This window comes from Hypanus sabinus, chromosome 2 (assembly GCF_030144855.1).
Source record: "Hypanus sabinus isolate sHypSab1 chromosome 2, sHypSab1.hap1, whole genome shotgun sequence".
Taxonomy (NCBI): Eukaryota; Metazoa; Chordata; class Chondrichthyes; order Myliobatiformes; family Dasyatidae; genus Hypanus; species Hypanus sabinus.
Window position 1 is genome coordinate 14,093,502 of NC_082707.1, and position 21,099 is coordinate 14,114,600.

Sequence of the window (21,099 nt, forward strand, 5' to 3'; positions counted from 1 at the left end):
CCATTTGAATGCTCCACCATTCCATCACGGTTGATTTATTTTCCTTCTCAAACCCCATTCTCCAGCTTCCTCCCTGAATTCTTAAAACACTCTATAACTAACCAATAATCTATCAACCTCTGCTTTAAATATACCCAATGACTTGTCCATGGCTTACATGAGACAATAATAAACCAATTTAGTTTACCTGAGAGGGTGCAGACACCGAAGAAGAGGAAGAAGCAACAGGAATATCGGGCTGGACAGTGGCTACAGTAGCAGTGGGAGTGAAAATCAGCTGTAGAGATAGAGAGAAAATCGGGAAAGAGCAGGAACAAATATGAGTGTCAGAAACAAGCAGATTATGCTGCTTCCTACAGGCTAACTTTCTTTGAATGGTCGGTCAGGAAGCGCAGTGACCCCTATCACTGTGGTCAGTTCATGGTTCGAATCCCACGCCAGAGACAAAAGCACAAAAAATCTAGTATTGCAAAAATCATGGCTCTGATGGAGGTGCTATCTTGAGACGGATGTTCCAATGCCCTGGTACTACTGGAAAGTCGCTCTATTACAGTGTGCAGTGTCTCTCTCCAGCTCCAATCCAACACCAATGTACAGCAGGAGTCTCCATTCATTTCAAAGTGGATTCCAGGAGACCATAACACATTGGGGCAGAATTGGGTCAAGTTTTATCCAACACTTGATGATGGCTGATCAATTTCCTTATTTCCTTCTCAACCCCATTGTCTTGCCTTCTTCCCGTAACCTTTCATGCCCTGACTTACCAAGAATCTGTCGGACTCCACCTTAAATATACCCAGTAAGTTGGCCTCCACAGCTGCTTTTGACAATGAATTCCACAGACTCACTAGCCTCTGGATAAAGAAATTCCTCCTCATCTCTGTTCTAAATGGATGACCCTCTAATCTGAGGATGTGCTCTCTGGTCCTAAACTTCCAGTTATAGAAAACATTCTCCACATCCACGCAATCTAGGCCTTTAATTTTCTTTTTTTTTCATAATCTAGAAGGTTATGAAGAAAAAGGAAACATTTATTTCTTACTAAATTTGCTTTAATATTCTTAGTTACTTAACCACAGAGGGTGAGGAATTCTTGGCCAAGAAGGTTGAGAAGACTGGATCACTACAGGAAGAAGACACATTTTTGAAAGATCAGAGAACTGAAGGCAACAGGGAACTGTCACAAAAGAGGAGATGAGGACTGGGCAAATCAACAATAATTTACTGAAATGTGTGGCAGCCCTGAGGGGCCCAATGGTCTATCCCTGCACAATTCTCTTAGTTTCTTATACATTCTGTGGCCACTTTACACCTGCTCATTAATGCAAATATCTGATGTGGCAGTAACTCAATGCACAAAAGCCTGCAGACACAGACAAGGTTCAGGTGTTGTTCAGACCAAATATCAGAATGGGGAAGAACTGTGATCTAAGTGACTTTGACTGTGGAATGACTGGGGTAACTTGAGTATCTCAGAATCTGCTGATGTCCCAGGATTTTCATACACAACAGTCTCTAGAGTTTACAGAGAATAGTGCAAGAAACAACAAAAAAAAAACATCCAGTATGTGGCAGTTCTGTGGGTGAAAGTGACTTGTTAATAAGAGAGATCAGAGGAGAATGGCAATACTGGTTCAAGCTGACAGGAAGGCAACAGTAATTCAAGTAATCATACATTACTATACTGGTGTGCAGAAGAACATCTCTGAACACACATGTCAAACCTTGGAGTGGATGGGCTAGAGCAGCAGAAGACCATGAACGTACAGTACACTAAGTGGCCACTTTATTAGGAACAGGAGAAATCTAATAAAGCAGCCATCTGCTGTGTGTTCATCTGTTCTACTTCCTTCTGTTTCAGTGTCATTTTATAAATATTTAAAATTCTTATTAATCTTTCACATTTTTGCTTCAATCCCTTGAATCTCTGAATATGACAGGCACAGATACTCCTAAAGCCCGAACAGCAGCGACAAGCAACAAGACTGAGAGACCGGGTTAGCACTCAGTGAGACCGTGAGGGCTGACAGGACTTAGCCATACAGTCGTAGAGCTGTGCAGCGCAGAAACAGGCTCTTCGGGCATTGTGCTCATGCTGACCAAACTAGTCCAGATTAGTCCCTTCCAGCAGATGCATTTAAGGTGAGAGGGGGCCAAGTTTAGACCACAAGACCATAGACATAGAAACAGATTTAGGCCATTTGCTCCATCAATTCTGCTCTGCCATTCTTTCATGGCTAAAATTTATCCCCCACAACCCCATTCTCCTGTCTTCTCCACATAACCTTTGAAATTCTTACAAATCAAGAACCTATCAAGTTCCACTTTAAAGTATACTCAGTGAATTGACTTCCACAGCAGCTCATGGCAATTAATTGCACAGGTTTACCACCCCTTTTAAAGGGAATATGCAGGGCAAGGTTTGTGGCACAGGGTGCCTGGTATGTGTTGTCAGGAGGGATGGTAGTGGCAGATAAAATAGAATCATTTAGGCCATATTCAGTTGCAGGAAATGAGAGGATATAGGTCATGTGTAGAGATTTAGTTTAACTTGGCATTATCTTTGACCCAAACACTGTGGCTACAGGACCTGTACCTGCACCTGTACTGTGCTGTTTACTGTTCTATCTACCAGCACTCCTTTGCCTTGGTGACTCAAGTGCAACACTTGATGTTTAAATATAGTGTCAGAGGGATCTGGGAGTACAGATCCATAATTCCTTGTAAGTGATGTCACAGGTAGATGGAATCATAAAGACTATCACCTCATCTTTTTTTTCTACAGTCCTGATGAAGGGTCTCAGCCCACAACATCGACTATACTCCTTTTTGTAGTTGCTACCTGGCCTGCTGAGTTCCTTCAGCATTTTGTGTGTGTTGCCTACAGTCATAAAGAAAAGTTTTGGCACGTTGGCCTTCATAAATAAATGTATTGAGTACAGGAGTTGGGTGGTTATGTTGAAGTTGAAGATGTTGGTGAGGCCTAATTTGGAGTATTGTGTGCGGTTTTGGTCACCTACCTACAGGAAAGATTGAAAGGGTGCAGAAGGAATGTACAAGGATGTTGCCATGTCTTGAGGACCTGAGTTATTCAGAAAGGTTAAACAGGTCAGGACTATATTCCTTACAGCATGGGAGAAGGAGGGGAGATTTGATAGAGGTATACAAAATTATGAGGAATACAGACAGGGTTTATGCAAACAAGCTTTTTCCACTGAGGTTGAGGGAGACTACAAGTAGAGATCATGGTCTAAGGGTAAAAACGGAAATGTTTAAGTGGAACATGAAGGGGAACTTCTTCCCTCAGAGGATATTTAGAATATGGAACATGCTGCCAGAAGATGAGATCAATTTCAACATTTAAGAGAAATTTGGATGGGTACATGGATAGGAGGGATATGGAGGCCTAAGGTCTGGATGCAGGACAATGGGACTGGCCAGAATAATAATTTGGTATGGACAAGATGGGCTGAAGGGCCTGTTTCTGTGCTGTAGTGTTCTACGACAGCATCTCTCTCCACCACCTCCTCAGGCAGCATATTCCAGATTCCAACCTCTCTTTTGTAGTAGTATCTATTTTTATATATTCTGGTAATTTCAAGTAATTTTAGCGGCTTGCATTGTACGTCTACCACAAAACAACAAATTTCACAACCTATGTCAGGGGTAATAAACCTGATTTTGACTCTGGGTTGCTTGACCAATGGAGATCAAGGGTTAAAAAGGCTATGAACTCTTGCCACTTCTTTTTGCAGGCAGGTGGTTTTCACAGGCGTTTGCGTTGTCACATGCCACTCACCATCTGGGCCCGGAGGTACATCTGGGCCTGGCTCGCTGTCAAGGTGGGGGTGGTGTTGCCAAGCAACATGGCCTGCTGGGTAATCCCACTGGCTGAGGTGTTGGCGCTCTGGCTGCGGCTCATCAGCTGAGGAGCAGCGGAGGAGGGAGAGAGATTAATCTGCATGAAAGAACCCCGAGAAATGCATTAGAATCAAGCGTATCACTGAACCAGCAAAGAACATCAAATTTATCTTTTAATTTATTTGGAGGTACAGCACAGTAACAGGCTCTTCCAGCTCAATGAGCATAAGCTGCCAAATTAGACCATAAAACATAGGAGCAGAAATAGCCATTCAGCCCATCAAGTTTGCTCTGCCATTCCATCATGGCAGACTTATTATCCCTCTCAACCCCCTTCTCCTGCCTTCTCCACATAAACTTTGACATTTTGACGAATCAATCTCCACCTTATATATACCCAGTGACTTGGCTTCTACAGCCATCTGTGGCAATGAATTCCACAGATGCACTACCCTCTGTATAAAGAAATTCCTCCTCATCTCTGCTCTAAATGGATGTCCCTCTATTCTGAAGCTCTGTCCTCTGGTCCTAGATTCCCCCACCATAGGAAACAATCGCTCCACATCCACTCTATCTCGGCCTTTCAATATTCAGTAAGTTTCAATGAGATCCCCCCTCATTATTCTAAACTCCAGAGAGTACAGACCCAGAGCCATCAAGCAATTACATCCATGTGACCAATTAACCTACTAACCTGTATGTCTTTGGAACATGGAAAGAGGATTGAGACTCAAATAAAATCCATGGGGTCACAGGGAGAATGTACAATGTCCTAACAGACAGCAGCAGATTTAAACTTGGGTTCACTGGTGCTGTAAAAGTGTCTATTAACCACTACACCACCACGCTGACCAAAAAGTATGGTTCCTGAAAGTATCACAGGTCAGAGCTTAGTCAGACCACATACTGACTTCAAGCAATCTTGATAGTCACAGCCCATGCTATTGGAATTGGTTTATTATCATCGCATGTACGAGATATAGTGAAAGCAGCCTGTCTCAATCCACATTTGCCAGATCCTTTCTGAAACTATTAAAATTGGCCTTTCTCCAATGCAGAATCGTAACCTATGGGCCGGACCTATGTTTCTGTGTATATATTTACTTTGAAGCTAATGGCATTGTGATCACTGGATGCAAAGTGTTCACCTAAACAAACCTGCCGTGTCTTATTCCCTAATAGCAGATCCAGTATCACACACGCTCTCACTGGGACTTCTTGCTGGAACTTTCCTGAACATATCTGACAACCTCTATCCTATCTAGTCCTTTTACTAGGGAAGTTAAAGTCACCTACCAAAACAAACTTATGTTTCTTGTAACAGTCTGCGATCTCTCTACTTGATCCTGAAGCTGGTGGCATGGGTCCTGAGGCTCTTGATCTCCTTGCTGATGGCAGCAGTGAGAAGAGAATATGGTCTGGATGGTGGGGGGGGGGGGGGGGGGATCCTTGATGATGAACACTGCTTTCCTGTGACAGTGCTCCTAAACTAGGAACCTAAAAAGATTCAGTCTTTGGGCCAAGGTAATCTCCCAAAGCAGCAAGTCTTTGAGGTGTCAGAAGGAACCAGAGCATTCAAGTAATACACACATGGTGTCAGGGAGAAGGTGCAAACTCCACACAGACAGCATCCAATGATCAAACCCAAGGTCCCTGGTGCTGTAAGGCAGCATCACTACTTGCTGCTGTAGTCTACTGTCCGCTGTGGCTGGGTTTGCTATGTATTACTAGAACTCCAAACTATACAGCTTTCCCACATCCATAAAATGACTGCACGGTAGGAATACTACATTGACTACATTGAACTCAACACAGCAAGTTTCTGAGGGACACTCTACAAATAGAAGCTTTTCATCTGATAAACAAAGTGAAAAAAATACTAAATGATAAGCAATAATCTTTAAAAACAGAGAAATCCTCCTGTAAATGGGAAGAATATATGGCAATATATTTAAGAATGCAGGGCGGCATGTTAGCGTAGTGGTTAGTGTAACACTTTACAGCATCAGTGATCTGGGTTCAATTCCTGCTGCTGTCCATAAGGAGTTTGTACATTCTCCCTGTGACCACATGGGTTTCCTCCAGGTGCTCCGGTTTTCTCCCACATTCCAAAGACAAAAGGACTAGTAGGTTAATTGATCATATGTGGGCAGCGTAAGCTTGTTAAACCGGAAGGACCTGTCACCATACTGATTCTCTAAACTAAATAACATAAATTTTACAATAAATATATACATAAGAGGTCGTTTATTTCTGGGGCGGTGAGTCAGGAGACCTGCAGGGAAGTAGCAGCTACTGAGAGATCAGGATAAAGTTGCCCTTTTAAAGAACAGCATCTTTATTGGAGTCCCACAAACTGTACCAGGACATTTCAGTATCCAACATAACCAGTGATTCTGTGATCCACCTGTCCTCACAAAGTTATTAGCACAATTTCCTATCAGATGGCAGCACAAGAGTTTGGAGCAGCCACTTAAAGATTTCCCATGAAAAGGCAATCATGTCAAAATACAAGGGAACAATGAACTGGCCATGTGGCTGTGGCCTGCAACCACTGGGCTCCTGGACTGGCTGCAGTGCTGAACTGGCTCTGTGGCTGTGGCCTGTCGCCACTGGGATCCCGGACTGTCTGCAGCAATGAACTGGCTCTGTGGCTGTGGACGCACTGTGGCTGGGGACTTTGCAGTTCATGATCTGTGTGTTATTTGTTTTTTTTATGGTTTGCACTATTCATTCTTTTTTCACACTTTGACAGGCTTAGTTGTGCGTGTCTTTTGCTGGGTTCCATTGTGTTTATTTTGTTTTGTGGCGGCCTGCAAGAAGATGAATCTCTAGGTTGTATATGGTATACATACTTTGATAATAAATATACTTCAAACATGAACTTTGATTCTGTTAAAACCACAGGCACGGTCACTTCCTATGAACTGTTCAATTTGGTGGTGAACGTCTCCTGTCGATTTCACTCCAGAAATACTGTTCCTATAAAATCCTTAGTAGTACTAAGCACAGCTCCAATGCCATGTTTAAATTTGCTGACAGCACTTCTGTCATTGGCCAAATCAGAGGTGGTGATGAATCAGCACAAAGGAAGATTGAAAATTTGGCTGAATGGTGCTCCAAAAACTCAATGACATCAAAATCAAAGAGCTGATTATTAACTATAGGAGGAGGAAACCAGAGGTCCATGATGTAGGAGATTGGAGTTGGAGAGGGTCAGTAACCTTAAATTCCTCAGTGTAATCACTTCAGAGGCTCTGTCCGTGGCCCAGCATGCAAATTCCATCACAAAGAAGGCACTGCAGCGCTGCTACTTTCTTTGAAGCTTGTGAAGATTTGGAACGTCATTTAAAATTTCTGAACTGATTCTATAACCTGTGAACTCACTTTCAAGGACTCTAGAACTCATGTTCTCAATATGTTTTATTTACTTATTTATTATTATTGTATTTTTTCCTTTCTTGTACTTGCACAATGTCTTGTCTTTTGCATATTGGTTGATTGTCTACCTTTGTGTTTTTCATTGATTCTATTGTGTTTCTTTGTATTTACTGTGAATGCCTGCAAGAAAATGAATGTCAGGGTTGTATTTAGTCAATCATCAAGAAATGGAAAGTATATGGTACAGCTGTAAATCTGCCTAGAGCAGGCCGTCCTCAAAAACTGAGTGACAGTGCAAGAGGAGGACTAGCAAGGGAAGCCACCAAGAGACCTAAGACAACTATGGAGGAGTTACAAGTTTCAGTGGCTGAGATGGGAAAGACTGCATATATAATAACTGTTGCTTGGATGCTTCAGCAGTCGCAGCTTTATGGGAGAGTGGCAAAGGGAAAAGTCACTGTTGAAAAATAACTCACATGAAATCTCAGCTAGAGTTTGCAAGAAGGCATTTTAGAGACACTCAAGTCAGCTGGAAGAAGATTCTATGGTTTGATGAAACCAAAATTTAACTTTTTGGTCATTAGACTTAACACTATGTTTGGCATAAGCCAAACACAGCACATCATCAAAAAAAACATTCCTACTGTGAAGCTTGGTGGTGGCTGCATCATGCTGTGGGGATACTTCACTGCAGCAGGCCCTGGGAAGCTTGTGAAGGTAGAGGGAAACCTGATGCAGAATGCAAGACAACTGCAACTTGGGAGAAGAACTGTTTTCCAGCAAGTCAATGGCCCAACCATAAATCCAAAGCTAAACAAGAATGACTTAAAAACAACAAAGTTAATGTCTTGGAGTGGCCAAGTCAAAGTCCAGACCTCAATCCAATTGAGAACTTGAGACTAGACTTGAAAGGGGTTGTTCAGTCACGGTCCCCAAGCAATCTGACACAGCTTGAGCAGTTTTATAAAGAGGAAAAATTGCAGTGTCCAGATTTGCAAAGCTGATAGAGACCTGTCCACATTGACTCAAGGCTGTAATTGCTGCCAGAGGTGCATCTACTAAATACTGACTTGAAAGGGGTGAATACTTATGTAATCAATTATTTTGTGTTTTATATTTGTAAATAATTTAGATCTCTTTGTAGAGATCTGTTTTCACTTTCTGTTGATGAGTGTCAAAAAAGTCACACTAAATCCACTGAGATTCAATGTTGTAAAACAATAAAACATGAAAACTTCCAAGGGAGGTGAATATTTTTTTAGGCACTGTAAGAGGCCCTAGGAGTGAAAGTTCATTAGAGTTCTTGGACCTAAAGCTTTACCTGTTCCTCCATCACAGGTAAAACCTTCCCCTCACTGTACACATTTACATGGAGCGTTGTCGCAGGAATACAGTATCCATCATCAGGGACCCCCACCACCCAGGACATGCTCTTTTTCTCGCTGCTACCATCAGGAAGAAGGTAAAGGAGCCTCAGGTCTCACACCACCAGGTTTTGGCTCTTGAGCCAGAGGGACAACTTCCCTCAACTTTACTCAGCCCAACAATGAGCTGATTCCACAACCTATGGCCTTACTTTCAAAGACTCTACAACTCATGTTCTTGATATTTATTGCTTATTTATTTATTATTATTATTTTAAGTTTTTTTTTCTCTTTTTGTATTTGCAGTCTGTTGTCTTTTGCACACTGGCCGTTTGTCTGTCTTGTGTGCGGTTTTTCACTGATTTTATTGTGTTTCTTTGTGGTTACTATGAATACCCACATGAAAATTAATCTCATGGCATTATATGTTGACATAAGTGTACTTTGGTAATAAATTTACTTTGAAAGGAATTGTCAATATTTCAGGTTGAAAGTCTGTGCATTCACTGTTTGCAAAGGGAGTGACTGATTTTTTTTAAAATGCTCTGGTTACCAAGGCAACAAACCTTCTTCAAGCCCAGCTTTCCAGACAGATTTGCATCAGCACTTGACAAGGGTCAAAGCGTCAAGGTAACCAAGTTGGGGCCAGCTACAGTGTCCTCAAAGAGTACAGGTGAGAATGAGAAGTGCCAGTATCCATACTATCACATCGAGAGGATTATTTGTAACTTACAGAAGTCTGTGACACACTTGATTGCTGGCTCCCTGTAGGAGAAGACGACTGGCGTCCGGTGGCCTAGAAGCACAGTATAAAGAATCATTAGAAACAGACAAGAGTGGGGAAAAGCTCTCTGGTAGCTTACACTGGTTATGAGAATGTTGCATCTGAGGTCCAAGACTTCATTATGAATACATTTTCAAAGTTCAGCTGGAATATATAGGTACTGTATTACCAACAAGACTGAACACAATTTAATTATCTTGACCAGCTGAGAAAGTAGGATGAATATTAACAAGTGCAGTTTAATACAGATTAGTGCGAGGAGCTGCGGTTTTGGAAAGGCCATAAGACCAGGAAACATAGGAGCAGTATTAGGCCATTTGAGTCTGTTCCACCATTCCATCATGGCTGATTTATTATCCCCCTCAACCCCATTCTCCTGCTTTCTCACCATAGCCTTTGATGCCCTTACTAATCAAGAATTATCAATTTCCACTTTAAATATACCCAATATCTTGGCCTATACATCACCCTCTGGCTAAAGACACACTTCCACATCTCTGTTCTAAAAGGAACGTCTCTATATTTTGAGACTGTGTCCTCTGGTCCCAGACTTCCCCACTATATGAGGCATCCTTTCCATATTCACTCTGCCTAAGCCTTTCAATATTCAAAAGGTTTCAATGAGATCCCCCTCATTATTCTAAACTGCTGCAAGTACAAGCACAGAGACATTAAACTCCTCATACGTTAACCTTTTTATTCCTGGCATCTTTCTTGTAAACCTCCTCTGGACCCCCCCCCCCCCCCCCCTCCAATGCAAGCACATATTTTCTTAGAAAAGGGGCCTTATAAGAAGAGTTGCCATTCCTTCTTAATGTCTTATAAAGCCTCAGCATTGCATACTTTCAAATCAATTCAAGATACGATGTTCATAGTGAACAGTAGGGCCCTTGGAGTTCAGGTACACAGTGCCCTGAAAGTTGAAACAGACGGGATGGTGAAGGAGGCTTTTGGCATGCTGGCCTTCATCAGATAGGGCACTGACTATAGAAGTTGGGAAGTTATGTTTCAGTTCTGCAATATACTTGAAGTATTACGTTCGGTCTTGGTCACTCTGCAATAAGAAGGTAAACTGGAAACGGTGCAGAAAAGATTTACAAGGATACTGCCAGGATGAAAGGGTTTGAGTTACAGTAAGAGACTAGACAGGCTAGGACATTTTTCCTGGGAGCATGGAAGATTGAGTAGTGGTCTTAAGGAGGTGTACAAAATCGTGAGGGGCGTAGATAGGGTGAATATACACAATCAATCTCCAAGACTGGGGAGTCAAGAATGAGACGGTATAGGTTTAAGGCGAGATAGGAAAAATTGAAAGGGAACTTACAGGACATTTTTCTTTATTTTTTTTATTACATTTTTCTTTATTACATAGAGAGTAGTACATGGAATGAGCTGCCAATGGAAGTGGTGGAGGCAGACACAACGCCCTGTACTTGCCTCTACAACTACGCTACAGTGGGGTGGCGGAGTAGCACAGTGGCTAGCACAATGCTTCCACAGTCCAAAGACATACTGGTTGGTAGGTTAATTGGTGATTGTAAATTTTCCCATGATTAGACTAAGATTAAATCATGGGATTGCTGGATGACGTGGATCAAGGGGCTGGAAGGGCCTATTCCACGCAGATCTCATTAAATAAATAATAAAAACTTTTGAAAGGCAGATACCTGGATAGGAAAGATTCAAGAAAGGATATGGGACAAATGCTGGCAAATTGGTCTCACTTAGAAGGGCATCTTGGTTGGCATGGATTAGTTTGGCTCAAAGGTAATGTTTCTATTCTCTTTGGCCAATCATCTCCTTTCTTCACTTTATTATATCATTGTTACTATCTTATCTTACTACGTTAGACACAGAGTCATAGAAAAGTATAACACAGAAACAGGCCCTTTGCCCCAGCTAGCCCATGCTGAGCACCATTGACCTGCACCCAAACATCTTAATCAGTCCCTCCCTCCACACCAGTGCCCAACATGATGCTGGGGGGAATAAAATGAAATACATGTAAGTGGATTCTGGATGGTTGGTGTGGATTCAGTAGGCTGAAAGGCCTATGATGCTACAAAACCACTGCAGCAACATCACCAAGATTTCCCAGTCATCACCTCACAAACTCCAGTCCCAAGCCATGTCAAAGAACAAGGGCATCACATGCAAGGGAACGATACTGACTACAAACTGTCTGCCAATTCCAACACAGTCCTGAATTAGAAAAAGATCCTTTCTTGCTGCTGGAAATCTAATTCAGGGTGGATGCGCTGAGGATATTTCTTATAGTGAGGGAGTCTAGAAGCAGATGGTAAAGCCTCAGAATAGAAGGGCATCCATATTAAACAGAGATGAGGAGGAATTTATTTAGCCAGTAGGTGGTGAAACTGTGGAATTTATTACTATAGAGAGCTGCAGAGGCCAACTATTTGGGTATATTTAAAGCAGAGATTGACAGGTTCTTGATTAATTTGGGCATCAAAGGTAATGGGGAGAAGGCAGGGGAATGGGACTGAGAGGGATAATTCCATGATGGAATGGTGGAGCAGACTCAATGGGCCAAATGGCCTAATTATGTATCGCTTGGTCTAATCCTGGAATTTCCTTTCCACCAGATGCTCTGAGGGATGGGCAATAATTTTATTTATTTGGAGATACATCATAATAACAGGCCCTTCCAGCCCAATGAGGCCACACAATCCAATTCACCCATGTGACCAATAAACCTACTAACCTATGCGTCTTTGGAATGTGAGGGAAAACCAGAGCCCTAGAGGAAACCCATGTGATCACTGGGAGAATGTACAAACTCCTCACAGACAGCAGCAGAATTGAAACCAGGTCACCAAGATGTGATATTGTTACATTAACCGCTACGCGACCATGCCACTCATAGCCTTCTTACCGATGTAAGTATATTTTTCAATGTGAAGCATTCCTCTGCTTGGATGTCTCAATAGATTGCTCCCTTGCTTGCAAAACATTGGCCCCAATCTATGAACTATCAATCAATCCATGTGGGCACCTGAAGACCCACACCTTGAGATTCAACATCAGCTTCTTCCCCCGTGCCATCAGGTTCTTAAACTGACCTAAAAAACCACAAATCTGTCTCAGAGTACGCTTCCCTCAACTTGCACCAGTGTTGTTATGTCATTTTTGCATATTTTGCAAGTGTTGTCTAATTTATGTTAATATATGTTAATTTATGCTGGTCATGATTGTAACGTAGTGCACTGCCTCTGCTGTTGCAAAAAGCTAATTTTCATGGCATTTATACAAATTATCCAGAGAGAGAGAGGTGGTTATCAAGTTGGCAATAGTTTGGTTAACAAGTTGTCCGGAGTGTTTGGGTTAATGAGTTGTCTAGTTTGTTTTGGTTAATCAGTTATCTGAACTGCTTTGGTTAATGTGTTGTCCAGTCTGATTTGGCTGACAAGTTGTCCAACTGCTTTGCTTAACCTGAGTTGTCCAGACTGTCTTGGTTAATGCTACGTCCAGCAAATTTTTTTTTGCACTTTGGCTAAAATCACTGTTGGGCGCTTTACAGGCAGTTAACAGGAGTTTATTGCCTATGACAATAAACTCAAAAGATAACTTAGAGAGCATGAGTAAGTTATTAAAATGAAGGATTGGCCAGGATTATATTGAATGGTACAGCAGAGAGGACGCTCTGAAAAGTCAATAGACAATAGACAGTAGGTGCAGGAGTAGGCCATTTGGTCCTTCTAGCCAGCATTCACAGCATTCACTGTGATCATGGCTGATCATACACAATCAGTATCCCGTTCCTACCCTTTCCCCATATCCCTTGACCCCGCTATCTATAAGAGCTCTATCTAACTCTCTCTTGAAAGCATCCAGAGACTTGGCCTCCACTGCCTTCTGGGGCAGAGCATTCCACATATCCACCACTCTCTGGGTGAAAAAATGTTTCCGCATCTCTGTTCTAAATGGCCTACCCCTTATTCTTAAACTGTGGCCTCTAGTTCTGGACTCACCCATCAGCGGGAGCATGCTTCCTGCCTCCAGTGTGTCCAATCCCTTAATAATCTTATATGTTTCAATCAGATCCCCTCTCATCCTTCTAAATTCCAGTGTATTCCTAGTCCTCCGTCCTATGCTTCTCTGTAACAAATTTATCCTTTGAATTCTCTCTCAAAAATACTTCATACCTCAAGAACATTTGACATCTCTGGACCGATACTCAATGGAGCTCAGAAGTAAGAGGGGATCTTGTCAAAAACTACCAATTCCTGAAAGGCCTTGACAGAGTAGATGTAGAAAAGATGTTTCCTATAGTGGGAGAATCTCGAACCAGAGGGCACAGCCTCAGAATAGAGGGGATGTCCTTTAGAATAGAGATGAGGAGGAATTTCTTTAGCCAGAGAGTGGTGAATCTGTGGAATCCATTGTCATGGAGGGCTCTGGAAGCCAAGTCATTTAAGGTAGAGACTTTTAGGTTCTGAATTGGCAAAGGGGGGCGTTAAAGGGTTATGAGGATGAGAACCAGCCGTGATTGAAGGGTAGAGCAGACTTGATGGGCACAATAGCCTAATTCTGCTCCTGTGCCTTATAGACTAATGTATATTAAACCCATTTTTACCAGTCATCTCTAGAAACAAAGCTGTTTTGCCCCTCGCTAACAAGCCGATGAACTCCGGGCATCTAGGATCAATATGACTTGGGTCCCATGAGATCAAGTGAGCCAGAATGTCTCAACTACCCGCACTCCAATCTGAGCGAATACTGTGTAAATGCTGCCCACTTGCAATTAATCTTCGACAAGAAATAACAGATTATACATTGCAAATTTCAGCTTTATCAAACAGTTAGTAGGAAAAAGAAAGGAAAATGTATAAAAAGGGCCCATTACAGTTAACCCAGTCCAAAAGTGCACATAGGCTGGAGCTCACCTTGAAGATGTTTTTAACTCATGCGCTGAGCCCACGGTCTGTAGATACCACCTTCCAAATGTCACCTGAAATCTATCTTGAACAAACAGACTCCCCCTCAGGAGTACTGGTCCTTCCTCCTTGAAGCCATTCATCTGTACAAAGCACCTTGTGTAACAGGGATGGCATTGTCAGCCATCTTCCAACCTGTCTTCTCCCAACTCCCACCAAAAAGACTTCATCCCACACCAGTGTCTGTCACTGAAACCTCTCCGCCCAGCATTCTCTAGAACCTTCTCCCAGTTCCACCATCCTGACTGGCTGATTCAATATTCCAAAGTTGAACAACACAGTCCCTTATCTGTAGCTCAAAGCCAAACATGCTGAAGCAAGACAGACTGCTCTTAAAGAACTGCTAAAATGAAATACCTACAGCACAGCAGTAAAAATCTTAACCTGAGTGTTACATGTGTCTCAATGAATATGGTTGCACGGGGTCTGTCCAACTGTTGTCTGCCCAAGACATCTGAACATATACTCCACCCCCAGAAGGAGAGTCCAGTTCTCATCTCCCGTCTCCCACCATCCCTTCCACTATGTTGGCCCCTGATCTGGGGGTGCCTCACCTGCTGGACGGCTGCCAGGCTCTGGAGCTGGGTGCTGCTGAGGTGCTGCTGCTGCAATGCTGCCGTCTGAAGCATTAAGTGCTGTTGCTGTGCTGCGTACATCTGCTGTAAGTACTGCGCTGCAGTGCTGGGCTGTCGATGAAGAGCTTGCTGGATCACCTAAAGTGAGTGAGACACAGTCAGACTTTAAATGGAATGCTGCGTCCGAGATCACACTATCTTATAGATAACCTCAATAGCGGGGAGGGTTGTATGTGCGATGGAGCTGGCTGCATCTACAACCCTCTTTAGTCTCTTGCAATGCTATTTGTTTGTTTGTTTATTTATTTAATTATTCGGCTGCAGTGTGGAATAGGCCCTTCCAACCCTTTGTTCCGCACTGCAGCCGATTAAATAAATAAATATTTATAAGCAATCCCCTGATTGAATCCTAGCCAAATCACAGGACCATTTATAATGACTAATCAACTTATCAACTGGTACATCTTTGGACTGTGGATGGAAACTGGAGCATCCAGTGGAAACCCACATAGTCATGGAGAGAATGTACAAACTCCTTACAGGCAGCAGCAGGAATTGAACACGGGTCACTGGTGCTAACCACTATTCTACCATGCCGCCCCATCAGGAGCATCTGTACCAGGGCGGAGATGCAGAATGCCACAGTATGCGTATAGAAATTTGCAAGAATGTTTGGTAACATATGCTTGGCAATACTGATCTATTTTCCTTAACAGAAAGTTCAAGAACCAAGCCAGAGGTCTGTAGTAATTTCAAATCCTTAACAAAATCTTAGTTTATTTTGTTCTATGTAATGGTAAAAAGATTAGAGTCAGAGTCATAGAGCAATATAGCATGAATGCAGGCTCTTTGGCCCCTCCATTCCATGCCAAAAATGGTACCCACTCAGGTCGTTCCAATCAAGGAAATGATGAATGTTTTACACGAAGGTGAAGAACACGCTAGCCAACAGCCAACTGAGTCAAACATTCAGTGCACTCAAAGTGTCCAAACCCTCTAGGCAATGGACCCAGAGTGTGAGAATGTGATTGGAGGCCCTTTTTATTTAGCCATCACAGATGAAATGGGCTAAAAACAAACCACAGGACAGGCAGCATCTATGGAGGCAAAGGATTGATGGTAGATGTGCAGAGACACAACAATTAGTGACAAGTACAAACCCGAATGGAGAAAATATCACAAACTGCACCAACAGTTACGGCATGAAACGGTGAGAGGTAAGCAGTACAGAGAAGGCCTTCCTAGATGCTAAAAAAGGTGTGAGTACAGTGTATAGTAACAGTGAAAGATATGCTGAATATAAAGTGAAACTGGCTTCAGTTGGGAAAATTGACAAATTTGATTGCACTAATGAAGGCTGGGAATCGTATATTGAGAGGATTGATCTGTATTATTGTGGTGAACTATGTGCCTGTCGGGACACGCCCCTGCTGACTGCTCCTGTGGCTCCTCCCACAGGCCCCTGTATAAAGGAGATCTGCGGCCTGACGCTCGGCCTCAGTCTCCAAGACATTGTATGATAGACACTCACTCCTGGTTCCTTCTTCCAGTCAATAAAAGCCGATATCTCGCCTTACGTCTCAGTGTGAGTTATTGATGGTGCATCAATTATAATGTGAACAACGTGGAGGAGCAAAAGAAAACCCCTACACTTCTTAGCTTCTGGCATGAGACTGCAGCAAAGGCTGCAGCAGAACTACAGAAAAAGAGGTTAGAATGTGAAATGCACAAAACGTCCTGAGTGGTGCAAAAAGCCAAAAATGTTATCAATGTGGGAAATCCTCCCATGATGCAAATGACTATAAGTTCAAAAAAAAGTCTGCAGAAAGTGTCACAGACAAGGTCACAGAGAGAATGAGCAAGGCAGACAAAAAGCACAGCCGAATGAAATCTCAAATTCAAAACTAAACAAATACATAATGATACCGAATGTAAAACAGAATCAGACAACAGAGAGTCTGAAAAAGGTGAACTGTCATACCTTGAATTGCATAGTAGTACTGAAGCAGATCACAAAAATCATATGGATCAGAATAGATGTGGCTGGTATAAAAATGAAAATGGAACTGGACACAGGGTCAGCTTTATCTATCATCTCAGCGGCTGACTATAATTACTCTGTTTTCATTAGAGAAGACCTCAATGATGCTAAAGACCTACACAGATGAAAAGTATCTCCCAAGGGCAAACTGAAGGTAAATGGGACATTTGGAGTACAAACTCAGCAGTTAGAGCTTTATATATGTAAAGGGGGTTTCTTTTTTTTTCTTTGTTACTGTGTATGTAATCAAAATGGCTTCTTTGTTTTGTTAAAAGCAGGAATGCTTCTTTGTTGCGAGAGAGTGCTGGAAGCTTGTTTGGGTTAAAATTTACCGATAACAAGAATTGTATTCCTTTGTAAACCAATTGGGATTAATGTTGATTTTTCTTCTGAGTCTGTAAGCTATTGTTGGCAGGCTTTTGGGGAGATCGGCGTGAGGGGTTGAGAGAGAGGACGCGATGCTGTAAGCTGGGCGAGGAACGGACCCCAAGCGGGGGTCCAAGGCCAGGAGGTACTCCGAGGAGAGGAGATGAAGCTAGATGTGCTTGGTTGACCACTTTGGATGGTCTGCGAGTCGAGGAGTTCGGAGGGGATCAAATGGTGGCCAGAAGACTCCAGGAGTTGAGCTCCAATGGTTGTGCACAAAGTGGTTTGGACTTTGATAAGTTTGGCGCCTTTTCTTTATTTTTTTCTTCATATATACTGTATCGTTATTAATCACTTAGTTATAGTAACCTTTATAAATTGTACTCATTTAATCGCATATGGTGTACTGTCTGTTCTTTGGCGAGGCGGGACATCACACAGCATCCACACCAACTGATTACCCAGTTTGGCGGGGCCGAAGGCTGCTCCCCCTAGACAAGCTGAGTGAGCCTGAGGCGACCCAGGGGGTTACATATACTTTTGAAGGTGGAGGGCCTGCACCTTTCAGACGTGGATTGTTGAGAAAAATCCAGCTAGCCCAGCACTCAATCAAAGCTCTCAATGTGCTATCAACAGGTAACGACAGCCCAAATGGAAGCACTAACCAGAGACTGTCACAACTGCTTAATGCTGATGAGAAGGTGTTTCAGAGGGTATTGGAAAACTCAAAGGCAGCAACACCAAAATTCCATAAAGCACATCCAGTGCTTTACGCACTAAGCCCTAAAGTGGGTGCTGAACTTCAGAGCTCAGAGACACCTGAAATTTTCTCCAAAGTTGAGTAGAGCGATGGGGCCACAACCGTTGTCTTAGTGATCAAGAAAGGGAAGGCCAGAGCCGTTCGCAAATGTGGGGATTACAAGGTGAAGCATCAACCCAGTGCTATGTACTGTGCAGTATCCCCTGCCACAGATAGAAGACATTTTTGCATCTTTGTCAGGCGGGGAGAGGTTTTCAAAGATTTATTTGCCACAAGCCTATCTGCAAATGGAGTTTGAAGAGTCAAGCATTAAGTTCTTCATAATCAACACTCACAAGGAACTGCTCCAGTATAATAATCTCTTCTTCAGCATCGCATCAGCTCCAGCAATTTGGCAAAGACCAATGGACCAAGTGCTCCAAGATAGCCCCGGAACACAATGTTATTTTGATGACATCATCGTGACTGACAAAAATTATGAAGAGTACCTCCAGAACCTTGGTAAATTACTTACCAGGCTGAGTAAGTATGGTCTGCATGCAAGGGAGAGAAATGTGAGCTTTTTAAGAAATAAATCTCAAATTGTGGACATGTCATTGACAAAAATGGCTTACATAAGTCACAAGAGAAGACTGAAGCAGTGCTGCAGGCACCCAAACTGGAAAATGTGTTACAATTCAGGTCATACTTGGGCCTTGTAAATTACTACCACCAGTTTCTCCCAAACATTGTTTCAGTGCTGTATCCAATGAAAGCACTGTCACAGACAGGAGCAAAGTGGGAATGGACAGAAAGATGTGAAAAAGCATTCAAGGAAACAAAGACACTAATAACATCTGATGAACTGCTCACCCATTATGACTCAGTCCTGCCCATCAGACTGGCATGCAATGCATCCCCTTATGGCATTGGAGCTCTTTTGTCACACATTATGAAAGATGGATCTGAATGCCTGGTTGCGTTTGCTTTGAGATCATTGAATCAACAGAGAGGCCCTTCGTCTAGTGAGGGGAATAAGGAAGTTCCACCACTATCTCCATGGATAAATGTTTATGCTAGTGACAGATCATCAGCTTCTTGTGTCCATTTTTAATCCCTGGAAGGGAATTCCAGTGATGACTGCAACTTGGTTACACCAGTGGGCACTATTCCTAGGAGCCCACTCTTATGACATAGATATTAAGGGTACAAAACAACACAGCAACTCCGTGGTTTGACACATCTTTCATTTTTGGCAACTGAAGAAGAAAAGTTTTCATACTGTGACCCAGCAGAAGTGCTCCACTGCCGGGAGGACCAGTGGACCAGTTGCCGGTAACAAATTCCGAAATACAAAGGGAAACAAGGAATGACCCGACATTGTCAAAAGTCTAGGAAATCCCTGTGCAAGGATGGCCAGCTCACAGTAACCCTATTTCCAGAGTTCGCAGTGAGACAAGATCAACTGTCGATATGTCAAAGAACACTGATGTGTAGATCTCATGTTGTGGTTCCCTCCAAATAGCACACTAGAGTGTTAGAAAATCTGCATGAAGGACACTTAGGTACTGTCAAGATGAGGAGTTCCACCCAGAGCTAGGTGTGGTAGCCAGGAATAGATAAACAGGTTGAAGACTTGACCAAAAGCTGTTCAGGTTGCCAAAAAGTTCAAAGGGCACCCTGGTTGTCATTCCCATGGCAAAGAATATAGATTGACTTTGCTGGGCCATTTATGGACTCCATGTTTCTGATTTTTGTGTATACTTATATGAAGTGAACGGAGGTTATACCAATGAAGTCAACCACCTCAGTGATTGTTCTCCCCCTGAGACTGCCTCTGCTCTGAGAACAATCTTCATCAGAAGCAGCTTAGCAGAACAAATTATGAGTGACAAACGACCACAATACATGTCAGAAGAATTCTGACTGTTCATGAAGAAAAATGGCATCAGACATATCAAGTCAGTTCCTCACCACTCAGCAATGAATGGGGTAGTTGAAAAATTTATCCAAACCTTCAAGAAGTCCATTAAAGTGATGGACAAGCAGGACATTTTTCTACAGCACAAGGTGGACATCTTCCTTTATGTGTCTCAGAACACTGTTCAAGAGATGACATATCAAATACCTGCAATGCTGTTCATAAGATTTTGCATAGACCTCCTGAAATCAGACATCCTGAAGGAAGTACAGAATAAACATTTCAGCCAGTTGCCAAGCGAAGCAACAAGGAGATTCAAGATTGAACAGAAAGTCCTAGTGTGTGATTACCGAGAGCACCCAGCTGGATAGCTGAGAACTGGACCACTGATGTACACAATGGATGTTGGAGATCAGACATGGAGACATCAAGTGGACCAGATATTGAATGCTCAACCGAAGAACAACCTGGGGCAATTGCATCCAACAAGACAGACACATTACAGTCACCGGACTTACCTCTCAGTGATGATCATGTCACTGACAGCAATGTGACATGGGAAACCAAGAATGTTGCCTTAGACAAGACACCTACCAAACCCAAAGCTACTCCAAAGGTCCAGAGGCACGACAAGAATGTGATCGTTGACAAGACACCTACCAAACCTGATGCCACTCCACAGGTCAAGAGGCGCCTGAAAGAAACAGAGCGCCACCATAAAGACTGAACCTTTAGAACCCATAAGTTAGCTATGGACTGTTACTGTGAAAGCATGTTTATTTGGAAAATGGGTTTATGAAAGGGAAGTTGAATGTATGGCACATTTACAGTTTTATGTTGCATTAATCTAAAGGGGGGGCAATGTAATGTATGGATCTATTCCTTTTAGAGCAATGACTCCTCCTTAGCACTGCATATTGATCTGTTGTCTACTCATGCACAGTTTTCTCTCTCTCTCTCTCTCTCTCGCTGCAATGTGAATACACCAGTTAAAGCCATCTTCCGCATGCATACTTTTAATTAATTGATATGTAGCTGTGCAAACACAACATCCACCTTCCCTTTTTCCTACAGTCCACTTTCCTCTCCAATCAGTTTCCTTGCTCTCCAGC

At 42.7% G+C, this 21,099-nt stretch overlaps 1 protein-coding gene across 3 annotated transcripts in view; it reads right to left on the bottom strand.

Annotated features, from left to right (window-relative positions):
- phc3 (polyhomeotic homolog 3 (Drosophila)) overlaps window positions 1-21,099 on the bottom strand; it is a 156,188-nt gene that overhangs the window by 80,088 nt on the left and 55,001 nt on the right. For 2 of the 3 annotated variants that reach the window (XM_059992194.1, XM_059992204.1), the window contains exons 4-7: window positions 14,900-15,058; window positions 9,340-9,402; window positions 3,800-3,958; window positions 188-277 (exon numbers count right to left, since the gene is read on the bottom strand). In XM_059992194.1, the coding sequence (XP_059848177.1) occupies window positions 188-277; window positions 3,800-3,958; window positions 9,340-9,402; window positions 14,900-15,058 (471 nt within the window). The remainder of the gene's footprint in view (window positions 1-187; window positions 278-3,799; window positions 3,959-9,339; window positions 9,403-14,899; window positions 15,059-21,099) is intronic. The other variant, XM_059992214.1, reaches the window with a different exon arrangement.